This window comes from Myotis nattereri, assembly GCF_964212035.1.
Source record: "Myotis nattereri genome assembly, chromosome: 16".
Taxonomy (NCBI): Eukaryota; Metazoa; Chordata; class Mammalia; order Chiroptera; family Vespertilionidae; genus Myotis; species Myotis nattereri.
Genome location: NC_138091.1, coordinates 17,686,921 through 17,700,859, shown reverse-complemented (window position 1 = coordinate 17,700,859; position 13,939 = coordinate 17,686,921). Strand labels below are relative to the sequence as shown.

Sequence of the window (13,939 nt, the reverse complement as noted above, 5' to 3'; positions counted from 1 at the left end):
GAGCGCCACACCTCCCCACAGCTGCCCCCTTCCTCAGGGACCAGGCCACCCGGCTCTCACACTAACGGGCTGACGTCTGCCCAGTTGCCAGGTAATGGACATCTGGAGAGAAGCCTGATGAAAGTTGGGCAGTGTTGCCATCACCGTCTCCAGTGTCACATCCTTGGTGATTGGTGAGGGCAGCTGCATTGTGCAGGGTGCGTTAGGTCAGATAAAAATAAATATCACATGATCTCACTCATTTGTGGAATATAATGAACAACATAAACTGATGAACAAAAATAGATCCAGAGACCAAGAAGTGTAGAACAGACCCTCAAACCTCAGCAGGAAGGCAGGGGAGAGTTGGGAGGAGAGTAAGAGATCAACCAAAGGACTTTTATGCATGCATAAAGCAGAACTAATGGACACAGACACTGAGGGGGTAGGGGCATGTGCTGGGGGGTGGAGTGGCTGGGGAGGGGTCCATGGCGGAAAAAGGAAACATATGTAATACTGTATACTATAATAAAATAAAATAATACAAAAATTCCCCTTAGTAAAATAAATAAATAGATAAATAGATAAATAAATAAATAAATAAATAAATAAATAAATAAATAAATAAATAAATAATAGTTAGTTAGTACCCTTTCTGGGTCCCAGAACAAAGCGCCCCCTGACCCCTAGAAACGGAGGAACAGGCAAGAGATGCCCAGTATGTCAGGATTTCTCATGTCCAGACCAACTCTGTGGGGAGGTGGGAGCCTTGGCCTGGAAGGTCTGAACTTCCTGAACTCTGGGCTCTGAATGTCGTGGACATTGGGTAATATCTGCCACTCTATGGACATCAGTTCCCCAATTTTCCATTGAGGGTTGGGTTCACAACTGCATAAGCCTGAGCTCAGAACAAAGGGCCCAGCTCCCTCCACCCTGGGTGGGTATTGGACCAAGGTGCATGCATGCGGTTCCAACTCTGGGCTCCTTTTCAGACAAATACTGGCCAAATGCCCATCTGACCTGCTGAATGCTCACCATGTCCCCCATGCCTCTCCATGTCTGTGCATGATTCCACCAGCAGATCCTTTTCCAAAGCCCCCGAGGAAAGCTGGGTGCAGCTAGGACCCCAACTTTGAGGACACACCGCTGGGTTCATCTCAGGCTCTGTTGGACTCAGTATCTTGTTCATTTATTTCTATATACCCTTCTGGAATATTACCCTTCTGGGAAAAGCATGTGTGAGTATCACTGATTTCATAAAACAAACAAACTAACAAAACACCTCTCCCTATCAGTTGAATTGGGACAGATTTTATTAGCAAAGATAGATATTTGCTAATATTGCTATAACATGCCCTAGTTGGAAACAGATTTTGATTAAAAACAGACATTGGTTAAATATTCCTGCCATTTACACAGAAACTTTACTCTGAAGGAGAAGACAATCAGTTGGATGTGGTTAGGGACAAATAGAGTAGCCCCAGTATCCTCAGGGGTCTTCATGGCTTCTCTTTCTTGATAATTTAACCTGCTCCCAAACTACCAGTGAGAATGGGAAATACCCATGGATCAACCCTATGGTAGTTTTTGTGGGGGTTTTTTTCCCCCTTTTTCTACATCCTATTTCAGTTTCCTATGATTCCAACAGTGGACAGAGTTCTCTACAGGAATTTTCTTGCAAACCTTATTTAGAAAGTGTGTTGCATTTGCTGGCAGAAACCATTAGCTATATTAATTGGAATAGGTTAGAATAGCCAGGACTACATGTTCTAACAGTTAAATGCCTTTGTGAATCCATCAGGGTCATTGAGAAAATCTGGAACAATTGCTGGTTCCTCTCTTGCTGAGACAAGCTTTTCTCCAAAGGGAGCTGTTAGAATTCCTATTCTCATTTTTCTTTAAATCAGTAGGGAGTGGTAGTGGAGGGGACTGAAGGGGAAGGAAGAAGGGATGGGAAAGAGCGAAGGATATGGGGGGGGAGCTAGAGAAGGCGGAAGAATGGGGTGATGGCATTTATTAGCTTCACAAGAGTTCAGAGAGAGTCTCTAAAATTTCTAATTCCTTAATTGTATTTAAAAGAATTTATTTGTGCTTCTCCTTAGAATCTCCTGATTTCCAAATCAACATATGCTTCCATTCATTCATTTATTCAGTTTAATGTTAGAGCTAGCATTTTTCTAGCATGCCAAAAATTAATTTAGGCACGCAAATAAAACTGCATTTTGGCCATTTGTAGGTGGATATTTTCTAGTTAAATCATAAAGCTGTACCGGTTCACCTTACCCACCCTGACCCCTCCTGACCTGGCAGTGAGTCCTGGCCCTTCAGGGCATCAATGCCTGATTTCATTTCTGCACCACAGATGGGGTAACTGGAAGGATGGGTTAATCCTGAATGTGGCTGCGGCCAAGTTAGGTGACCTCCTGCCAGGTGAGAGGTTTCTGGAGGACAAGAGAACTGACTTTGAGACTTCACTGGCCAAGGGGTAAGTTCAGTGCCAGTAACCTATCTTCTTTTATCAAGTTTCTTTCTTTTTTTTTTTTTTCTTTTTTTTATAAACCTGGAGGAGAGGGAGGTATCCTGGTCCAGGGGCTCCAATGGACTGAACAGGGCTGGATTAGCCCAAGGAGGGTGCTGATAGTTACAATGTGTGATTTTGAGACTAACTTTCAAACGCTTCGCCTATCCTTACCTGAAGGCTGGCCAAATTAGCCATCAAAGACTCTCTAAACGTTCTTGCTTGCTGGAATGACCTGGATGACTTCAACAGGATCTTCTGGTGGGACCACAGTGAGCTGGCTGGTCAGTATCCCTATCCCAGTACTTCTCCCAGGACCCTTACCACCCAATCGAGGGAACCAGGGCTGGGAGACCTGAGGTCTTGGTCCCACTGGTGGGCTGGGGGCAAGAGGGAATGGTTTGGTGGGGGTTAGAAGAACCAGGAGATCTGATCTCACAACCTGCACCACAACTGCCACTCTCAGAGAAGGTGCGGGACTCCTGGAAGGAGGATGCCTTCTTTGGGTACCAGTTTCTCAACGGCGCCAACCCCATGCTGCTAAGGCGCTCCAGTCGCCTTCCTGCCCGCCTGGTGTTCCTGTCTGGGATGGAGGAGGTGCAGGCCCAGCTGGAGCAGGAGCTGCAGGTATGGACATATGGCCCAGAGGAGGCCACACAGTGAAATGGGAGTGTGGTCAGTGTTTGTGCTGCTCTGGGCCCCACTATGAGCCCAATTTGCCCCCAGAAGCAAGAGGGGATTCTACAGGGGAAATCTTGAGTGATCCTGGAGGTGTGCAACCCATGGCCTTCCTCCTCGACTGAGAAAAGCATATTGTGGAGGAAGAGTGTGTGATGGGTGATAGATGCAATCAAAATGAAGAAATAACTGGGCCTCGGTGCGAAGGATTTGGGGGAGTGTGTAGCAAGAGAATCAGGTCAGGGGTGGGCTTATTAATCAGGAGTCAACATGGATCAATTGATGGGTTGGGCAGAGAAAATTCATGCATTATTGAGTGAGACAGACTGGGGTTTGAGCCCTGGCTGTGCTGTTTATAAACTGTGTGACTTCAGGCAAGTTACCTCCTATCCTCTTTTATCATGTTTCCTTTCTTTATAAACCTGGAGTTGATTCAAGTGCTTGTAAGACTTATGTGAAGCCATAGCATGTGACTCATTGCCTGTTACAAAGTAGGTGATGGGGATAAGTTAGTTTCCTTCTTGTTCTTCTTTGGGCAATCAGGGTGGGAAGAAGATGCCTTACACTGATAGCCCTCACCCTCTGCCCCATCCAGGGAGGCACGCTGTTTGAAGCCGACTTCTCCCTGCTGGATGGGATCAAGGCTAACGTCATCCTATGTAGCCAGCAATACCTGGCTGCCCCTCTGGTCATGCTGAAACTGCAGCCTGATGGGAAACTCTTGCCCATGGTCATCCAGGTGAGAGGACCCAGGATTTCTGCTTCCCCGTGTTTGGCCCTCTCAGCTCAGCCCTTCACGGAAATTCACTGAGGATTCACTTGTGCTAAAGCACTGGAGGTGGCAGTAAAGGAGGCAATGGGCAAAGGCAGAAAGGCGTGGTTTAGCTGGAGAGAGAGACTGGGAAAATCTGGATATGCTCCAGTACCGAGGAAGTACCTGAGGATGGAAATAGTGTGGGAGGGGTCATGGGAGGTGGGGTGGGCATGAGCCTTGGAGAAGGAGCAGGACCTCCTGCCAGGGGAAGATGGGTTGGGCAGAGGCTGATGTGTGCAGAGTGTGAGAAGTTAGATTGTCAGTGGACAATTGGCTGGCATGCTGGGGGCTAATGTGAGGTGAGAGGGCCCAGTCTATAGCGGGTGGTTGATGCCAAATCAAGAAGTATGAACACAGGAATCTTGTGTAGGCTGTTGTGAAACATGCTGGATCCGGAGATTAGGGTGACATGTTACAGCAATTGCCTAAGATGAGGGTAATGGGCTAAGTTGTGGGGAATAGCTGTGGGGGTGCAGAGGAAAGCTAGAAGGGCATGCAGAGGAAAATTAAACTGGCCTGGATTCAAGGAAAGAGAAAAGGAAGAGTTAGGCAAAACACCTGCAGAAATAGGACAAATAAAGAGGAAAAGATGCTCAGGTGGGCTTTTGTCTGGGCAGTTATGAAGTAACCAGAGGCCAGATGCACGGAATTATGCAAGAGTAGGCTTTTCTTCCCACGGCTGCAGGCAGCGGCTCTCCACTGGCCCCCAGCACCTGGGCTTTCCTCCAGCCACCGGCAGGCACCCAGGACCCGGGTTTCTCTTGCAGCCCCTGTTTCATCTGGAAGGTCATCCAGAACGACGTCCAGTCTAATTAGCATATTACGCTTTTATTATTATAGATGGGGAGACACTCACTGTAGATAACCATTTTTAGATGTATTATATATGTTTAAGGGTTGCAAACTGTTTATATAATAACTCCATCATTCCTGTGTAATTTATTAGCCTGTATATACCTAAAAAGTAAAATATTGCATAAAGATGACTTGATTAGAAGTTGGAGAGAATGTGGAATTGGAATTGGTTTAAAGTCAGGCTATTGTTGAGCCTGCAAGTATGAAGTTTAAGGGACATACCAAAGATCAGGCATAGAGGTCTGGTGGAGTGAAGCAGCTGTGGTTCCATGTTGAGTCCTTTTTCTGGTGGACGTGTGCTTGATGTTCAGTGGTCACTGTAATGCAGAGTGAAGATTCATCAGGGCAGAGAGCCTGGAAAAATACGCTTGCTGCTAGAGTATTAGATTCATGGAAAGGCGTGGGTCATGCTCTACTAAAACTCAGGGGTTCACCATCTTAATGTATATAGACTACATGCTGAGCTACATTTAAGTACTTCCCCTTTGTACATATTTCCTTATCATTACACCGAGAGCAGGTTTAACTGTGGCAACCACACCTTGATGAGGAACTTGGGTTTTATTATATATTCATTAGGAAGCTCTTAGAAGGGTTTAAGCAGCTGACATGCCTCATTCTATTGGGACTGGTGATCTGCCATGGCCCTGAGTGCCCCTCGGCCTTCCTGCTGGGTATGTCAGAAATGCAAAGACTCAGTGCTCTTTAGTTGGGGCTGTTTATCAAGGTTGTTTTTGCAGTGAGCCATCCTGAGTGATGGGGTCATGTTCCTGTAGACAGAGAATGGACATGGATCTGCTACCACAAAAGTGGTGAGTCCCCCAAAGTCAGTGCTCCTCCCCTAAAATGCAGCCCACTGCATGTGCTGTCACTCACCTAGACGCACCTGCATCACACTTGTGGGACATGGGAGGGCATGAGGAACTGATATGAATATGAACTGTGGCTATTGCTTTTGGTCTGAGTAAATGCCTTGTTACTGAACTTGAAGTTTTGTGTGTTCTGCTATCATCAGCCAACAGCAACTAGACAAACCTGACTAGTTTCTAAGTTGGATAAAATCCCTCACCAGCTTTTTTCCCTTCAAAATCGGTTCTATCCTATTAACAAAAATTTAAAAATTGTAATTTTCTATGCTGGTGGAGATGCAGAGACAAGAGCCCTTTGGTACCATGCTGCAGCTTTTTTGGTAAGCAATCTACACTAATAAAAGAGAAAAATGGTAATTGGCGTACGGCGATACCTTTTTCATTGGCTAATCAGGGCTATATGCAAATTAACTGCCAACTAAGATGGGCAGTTAACTGCCAACAAGATGGCGGCTAATTTGCATATGTAGGCACAATGCAGGGAGGTGAAAGGGAAAGCAGGAAGAAGCCCCCTGCCACTGACAGTGATCGGAAACCCAGGGGGGAGCTAAGAGCTAGGGGGCAGGGCAAAGGCAGCCCTGGGGCCGCCTTTGCCCTGCCCCCCAGCCATGATCAGAGAATCAGGCGCCTTTGCCGCCCTGGCCAGTGATAGCAGGAAGTAGGGGTGGAGCCAGCGATGGGAGCTGGGCACGGTCGAAGCTGGCAGTCCCAGGAGCTAGGGGTCCCTTGCCTGGGCCCAAAGCGAAGCCCATGATCGCGGCGCCCCCCACTGCCACTGCAGGTCCCCGCTGCCTGGGCCGGACGCCTAGGCCAGAGGCGTTAGGCCTGGGCAGGGGCAGAGCCTGCAACCGCGGGGAGCTGGGGGTCCCCTGCCCAGGCCTGACACCTCTGCCGGAGGCCTCAGGCCTGGTCAAGGGGCCGATCCGGTGAGTGGTGATCGGAGGGTGATGAGGGTCAACTCCTCTGGCTGAGGCATCAGGCCTGGGTGGGGGGCGGAGCCGGGGATTGGGGGGATATGATGGTCCCCTTGTCCAGGCCTGAAGCCTGGGTCAGAGGCGTCAGGCTTGGGCGGGGGGTGGAGCAAGCGATCAGAGGGAGATGGGGGTCCCCTGCCCAGGCATGATTCCTGGGCCAGAGGCCTCAGGCTGGGGCGGGGGCCAGAGCCAGTGATGGGGGGGAGATGGGGGTCCCCTGTCCAAGCCTGACACCTCTGGCGGAGGCATCAGGCCTGGGCAAGGGGCCGATCAGGCGATCGGAGGGTGATGGGGGTCAACGCCTGAGGGCTCCCAGTATGTGAGAGGGGGCAGGCTGGGCTGAGGGACACTCTCCTCCCCCCGCCTCCCCACCCAGTGGACGAATTTCGTGCACCAGGCCCCTAGTCTATATATATAAAACCCTAAGCGACCATTACAACCGAACGACCAGAATGACTGGTCAGTATGATACTGACTCATTGTCATTCTACCAAATCATATGTGTAGAATATTATTTCCAAGTTATTATGGATATATTTTCCATGTTTTCTTTTCTCCTATTCCACAAGGCCTGTGCTTTTACCGTTACATATGTTTGTAAAATAAATAACTCTTCTAGGATTGGCTAGTCAAGAATAGGAAATAAAACAGGTTAGGATTTTGTGAGGCTGAAGGAGATGACTGGAATGACTAGAATGACTGGTCAATCAGTCACTATGACGCTCACTGACCACCAAGGAGAAGATGCTCAACGCGGGCTCCATTGGCCCTGTTCACGGGAGCCAGCTGGCCAACCTCCACAGCCCCATCCCCAGCTGACCAAACCCTCCTGACTGGCCAGCCGTGGATTGCTGGCCAGGCCGAGGGACCCCACCCATGCACCAGGCCTCTAGTTTAACAATAATATACAGTGGTTGTACACTTATTAGCAAAAATTAAATTTTATACATCAAATATGTACAGATTTTACACATCAAGAATACTATAAAAACATGGTTTTCAAATATATATATAATATCTAATATAAAATATATACAAGCATTTTAGTCTAAAATCTCAATTCTGGGAATCTGTTCTTTAACTATAGGGTGCATAAGAGTATACCTACAAAGGTGTTCATTAAAGCACTCATCATAGTTAGCACTGAATACCCATTAGGAGGGTAATCCTTCAAGCTGGGAATAAAGCAGTTAGGTCTCCATCTTTTGATCTGAAGATATTCTCATCATGTATTGGTGACTGTGGAAAGTAACTTCCAAGAAAATAAATGCATAGTGTGACCTCATTTTTGTGGAAGAAATGACATAAACCACATGAAACAATCCTATTAATGGAAAGGAGTGGAGAAGCAGAAATAGCATGTATTGACATTGGTTGTCTGCCTTGGGATTGGGGTGTGGATAGAAAACAAGAGGGAGAAAAGGAATACATTAGCTGCTCTCTAGCTGAATGGTGTCTCTCAAGAAAGGCCTTTTCTGGCCCACAATGACAATCCTAATGCCCATTCAGCAAGCAGACCTGGTAGGCAAAGAGAAAGTGGGTACAGTCACCCAGGGGCACCAGACACAGCCACCAAGAAAAGAGATTGGCACTCAGGATGCCTTCAGAAAATGCTATTCAATAGTAAAACGAGGGTGCAGGTGTATATGGGGGGAATGAGGGCCTAGAAAAAAAAAACTGGTGGATTCTCCCTGCCCCTCTCTCTCTTCCTGCACCCAGACTCAGAGGATCAGCCAGCCTTTCCCCCACCCTCTGGACTAATCCCAGGTTCTGGTTTGTCTGGGGTGGAGCCCGATCCGGTAGTGGGCTGGCACACAGAGTCCTGCTTTATTAAGCCCTGGACTTGTCCTGGATTAGAAGTTGGCAAGAATGTGGAATTGGAATTGGTTTAAGGTCAGTCTCTTGCTGAGCCTGCAAGTAGAAGGTTTAAGGGAAATACTGAAGATCAGGCATAGAGGTCTGGGGGAGTGAAGTAGCTGTGGTTCCAGGTTGAGTCCTTTTTCTGGTGGAGGCGTGTTAGAAGTTCAGTGGTCACAGTGCTCATGCAGAGTGAAGACCCACCGGAGCAGAGAGCCTGGAATAATAGGCTTGTTGTATAGTATTAGATTCATGAAAGGTGTGGGTCATGCGCTATCAAAACTTAGGGTTTCGCCATCTTAACGTGTACAGAACTTTCTTCTGGTCACATCTATTACTTCCTTTTTCTATGTATTTCCTCTTCATTAGACTAAGAGTAAGTTTAACTGTGCAAATCACACCTTGGTGAGGAACTCGGATTTTATTTTATATTCATTATGAAGCTTTAGATGAGGTTAAGCAGCTAAAATACATCATTCTATTGGGATTGGCGATCTGCGATGCACTTTGAGTGCCCCCAGGTCAGTGGTTCTCAACCTTCCTAATGCCACGACCCTTTCATACAGTTCCTCATGTTGTGGTGACCCCCAATTTCATTGTTACAAATTGAACATAATTAAAGAATAGTGATTAATCACAAAAACAATATGTAATTATATATGTGTTTTCCAATGGTCTTAGGCGACCCTGTGAAAGGGTCGTTCAACCCCCAAAGGGGTCGCGACCCACAGGTTGAGAACCACTGCGTTAAAGCTTCCTGGCCTAATTTGCATATTAAATATATATGTAAATTTTAGATTAGTTCAGGAGAGTATGTGCCTTTGCAATATTTTATCTTTCTATCCAGAATTGAGTAAGTCCATGCATTTATGATTAAATGGAGAAATAGAGCGTTGGAAGGCCAAAGGGGTCGTGACCCACAGGTTGAGAACCGCTGCCCTAGGTCTTCCTGCTGGGTATGTCAGAAATACAAAGCCCTGACAGCTCATTACTATTTATCAAGGTTGTTTCAGCAGGGGGGAAGCATGGAAATGAGGTAATATCCAGTAGACAATGAATGGACATGGGTCTGCTTACCACAGGAGTGGCAAGTTCCCCAAACTTACAGTCCTCTCCTACAATGCAGCCCACTGTGTGTGCTGCCACTCACCCAGACCCACCTGCATCACACTTGTTGTATGTGGTAGGGCATGGGGAACTGATGTGAATATGAACTGTGACTATGGCTTTGCTCTGACTAATAATATCCCCTTTGTTACTGAACTAGAAGTTTTGTGTCTTCTGCTACCATTCCTCAAATAGCAAGTAGTCAAGCTTTACTGGTTTTTAAGTTGGGTAAAATCCCAGACCCTTCAGTGTTCTTGAAAATTACATCCAACCTACTGGCAAAAAATATTTTAAATTATAGCTTTCTATGCTGGTGGAGATGCAGAGAAAAGGGCACTCTGGTACCATGCTGCAGCCTTTTGGGAAGCAATTTGACAATAATATACATTGGTGTACACTTATTGGAAAATTCATTGATTTTATACATCAAATATGTGTGAACTTTACATGTCAAGCATATCTCAAAATCGTGGTTTAAAAGGGATAGCCAATATACAATTTATACAAGCATTTTAGTGTGAAATCTCATTTCTGGGAATCTATCCTATAAATATGAGGGTACATAAGGGTTACAACAGAGTTCATTAAAGCAGTCATGGCAATTAATACTGAAAACCATCAAGAGGGCAATCCTTCAAGCTCAAGAAGAGAGCAGTTAGATCTCCATCTATTGATCTGAAGATATTCTCATCACGAATTGTTAACTGTGGAAAGCAACTTCCAAGAAAATAAATGTATAGTATGACCATTTTTTGTGGAAGAAATGACATAAACCATATGAAACAATCTGATTAACAGAAAGAAGTAGAGAAGCAGAAACAGTAGATTGACATTGGTTGTCTGTCTGGGATGGGGGTGTGGAAAGAAAACAAAAGGGAGAAAAGTAATCCATTAGCTACTCTAGGGGCATGGGCACCGAAAGTCTTACTACAGGAAATACTCTAACTTATCCCTGGCCTCTGAAGTGTTCTGCAAGAAGGGCTTTCTCTAGCCCACAATGGCAATCCCAGTGCCCCCTTGGCACACAGACCTGGTAGGTGACTAGAAAGTGAGTACAGTTGCCCAGGGGCCCCAGACACTGCAAGAAAGAAAAGGGGTGGCACCCATGACCCCTTCAGAAAATGCTATTTAGTAGTAAGGCAGTCTTTTCAATAAATGGTGTTGAGAAAATTGAACAGGTACACGCAAAATAATGAAAGTAGACCATCAATTACACCATACACAAAAATAAACTCAAAATGGATTAAATGTACGTCTCAAAACCATAAAAATCCAAGAAGAAAACGTAGGCAGTAAAATCACAGACATCTCTCATAGAAATTTTTTGCAGGTGTGTCTCCTACTCCAAGGGAAAAATAAACAAAAAAGACTACATCAAACTAAAAAGCTTCTGCACAACAAAAGAAACCATCAATAAAATGAAAAGGAAACCCACTATATAGAACATATTCGCCAATGATACATTTGATAAAGGGTTACTATCCAAAAGACATAAAGAACTTATACAAACTCAAACACCAGGAAGACAAACAATCCAATTTTATTTATTTTATTTTTATTTTATTTTATTTTTATTTTTTTTAATCTTTGTTGTTCATATTATTACATTTGTTCCTCTTTTTTCCCCCCCATAACTACCCTCCACCCAGTTCCCACCCCACCCTCCTCCCTCACTCCCCATCCACTGTCCTCATCCATAGGTGCACGATTTTTGTCCAATCTCTTCCTGCATCCCCCTCACCCCTTCCCCCCCCCCCAAAAAAAATAGCCAGTCCATTCCCTTTCTATGCCCCTGATTCTATTATAATCACCAGTTCATTCTGTTCATCAGATTATTCACTTGACTTTCAGATTCACTTGTTGATAGGTGTGTATTTGTTGTTCATAATTTGTATCTTTACCTTTTTCTTCTTCTTCCTCTTCTTAAAGGATACCTTTCAGCATTTCATATAATACTGGTTTGGTGGTGATGAACTCCTTTAGCTTTTTCTTATCTGTGAAGCTCTTTATCTGACCTTCAATTCTGAATGATAGCTTTGCTGGATAAAGTAATCTTGGTTGTAGGTTCTTGGCATTCATCACTTTGAATATTTCTTGCCACTCCCTTCTGGCATGCAAAGTTTCTGTTGAAAAATCAGCTGACATTCGTATGGGTACTCCCTTGTAGGTAACTGTTTTTCTCTTGCTGCTTTTAAGACTCTCTCTTTGTCTTTTGCTCTTGGCATTTTAATTATGATGTGTCTTGGTGTGGTCCTCTTTGGATTCCTATTATTTGGGGTTCTCTGCGCTTCCTGGACTTGTAAGTCTATTTCTTTCACCAGGTAGGGGAACTTTTCTGTCATTATTTCTTCAAATAGGTTTTCAATATCTTGCTCTCTCTCTTCTTCTGGCACCCCTATAATTCGGATGTTGGTACGCTTGAAGCTGTCCCAGAGGCTCCTTACACTATCTTTGTATTTTTGGATTCATTTTTCATTTTGCTTTTCTGGTTGGGTGTTTTTTGCTTCTTCGTATTTCAAATCGTTGACTTGATTCTTGCAATCCTCTAGTCTGCTGTTGGGAGTCTGTATAATGTTTATGCTCTGATAGAACAAAGGGACCCTGGACTTGGGACATCAGGTGTCCTATTGAAAACAGAAAATCTAAGTGAAAGCCAACATACTAAATAGTGATTTCCCAGGTCTTTTTCTCCAAATGCTACCAAGCAATGAACAGGACAAATCTGACAATATTCATACTGAGGTTGCCATCTCAAATGACCAGATCTCTGCCCATTACTTTGAAAAACCCCACCAATGGGCACGATCACCTTGTTTAATTTGTTTTTTCAATTACAGTTGACATTTAATATTATATTAGTGTCCTGGCAGGTTTGGCTCAGTGGCTAGAGTGTTGTTGGCCTGGGGACTGAAGGGTCCTGGGTTTGATTCCGGTCAAGGGCATGTACCTCACTTGCAGGCTCCTGGACTTCAATGGGGCACATGTGGAAGGCAGACAATCCATGTGTCTCTCTCACATCAATGTTTCTCTGTCTCTCCCTCTCCCTTTCACTCTCAATAAAAAACAATGGAAAAATATTCTTAGGGAAAGATTAAAAATTATATATATTGGCTTCAGGTACCCAGCATAATGGGTAGACATTTATATAAGTCTAGTACCCACGTGACACCATGCATAGTTATTACAACATTATGTTCCCTACACTGTATTTTACATCCCCCATGATTATTTTCTAACTACCAATTTGTACTTCTGAAAATTTAGTGCCATCCTCTTAAATATGAAGAGAAAGCTAAATGTCTGATAAGACATTTGAAAGAAAAGGAGACTTAGGAAAACAGGAATAGAGAGGAACATACTTTTTTTAAACTGTAATTACCATGTTCAGAAATATAATAATAGCTTCCTTATAAATATAGCTTCCTTGAAACAGAAAGTGTTTTCTAAAAGTAACAAAGAATAAAGTAGAAAAGACTTAATAGCAGAAATGTTTTAATTCAATAGGAGAGGTGAAAAAGTTGAGAAAGTCTCCAAGAAAATACTAAAAAAGAGCTGGAAAGTAGAAGAGATATTATAGGAACTTAATCAGACATTTAACTCATTGTATTGTAGGGCTTCTTTGTTATGGAGCCTATACTTTCACTAACAGGAATACCTTCAAAATTCGGAGGGAAGTTTATTTCCCATCTAGGATTCTATTTCTGGACAAATTACCAATCAAATGTGAGTTGAATAATGATATTTTTTTCAAATATGCTAGATATTTTAAAATATACCTCTTAAGCCCTCTTTCTCAGGAAACTTCTAGAACAGATGCACCTACCAGGCTCCATGTGCACTGGCTGCACAATAAACAAATATGTAAGTACTACCTCACTAACCATTGTCCTAAAAATTCACTGATAAACCACCATTCCTCACATGGGCCTGTGAATTGTGTTATGTATTTTTAATCAAGTTGTTTATATAGATAAAGGGCGTGCAAAAAATTATTTGCTTTAGACCCTGTAAATCCTAGGAGGAGTCCTAATCAAAGCAACAGAGACTTTTAAAACAATGAGCACATAACAATTGAAGAATGAAGAAGTCATAGATAAGACTTGGGAGTGGATTCATCAGAGTGATAAGGACAAAAGATTACACTAAGGGTCAGAGAATGGGTGGTAACAATATAAATCAAGCCCATGACACTTTCTGGGCTAGTTCACCCATTCCCCTCCTTGAGCTCTAGGCCCTCTTATAAAGCAGGGATAAGATCCACTCTGTGTTTTGTAAGATTAAAGTAGAC

General features: G+C 44.2%; 1 protein-coding gene across 1 annotated transcript in view; it reads left to right on the top strand.

Moving 5' to 3' along the window:
• Positions 1-1,977: 1,977 nt before the first annotated feature.
• The window catches only part of LOC308531812 (polyunsaturated fatty acid lipoxygenase ALOX12-like), a gene marked incomplete at its 5' end in the record, with an annotated part of 33,741 nt that continues 21,779 nt past the window's right edge, over positions 1,978-13,939 (top strand). Inside the window, 5 exons of the mRNA XM_081108922.1 lie at positions 1,978-1,982; positions 2,342-2,464; positions 2,678-2,781; positions 2,964-3,124; positions 3,771-3,914. Coding sequence (XP_080965048.1) covers positions 1,978-1,982; positions 2,342-2,464; positions 2,678-2,781; positions 2,964-3,124; positions 3,771-3,914 — 537 coding nt within the window. The remainder of the gene's footprint in view (positions 1,983-2,341; positions 2,465-2,677; positions 2,782-2,963; positions 3,125-3,770; positions 3,915-13,939) is intronic.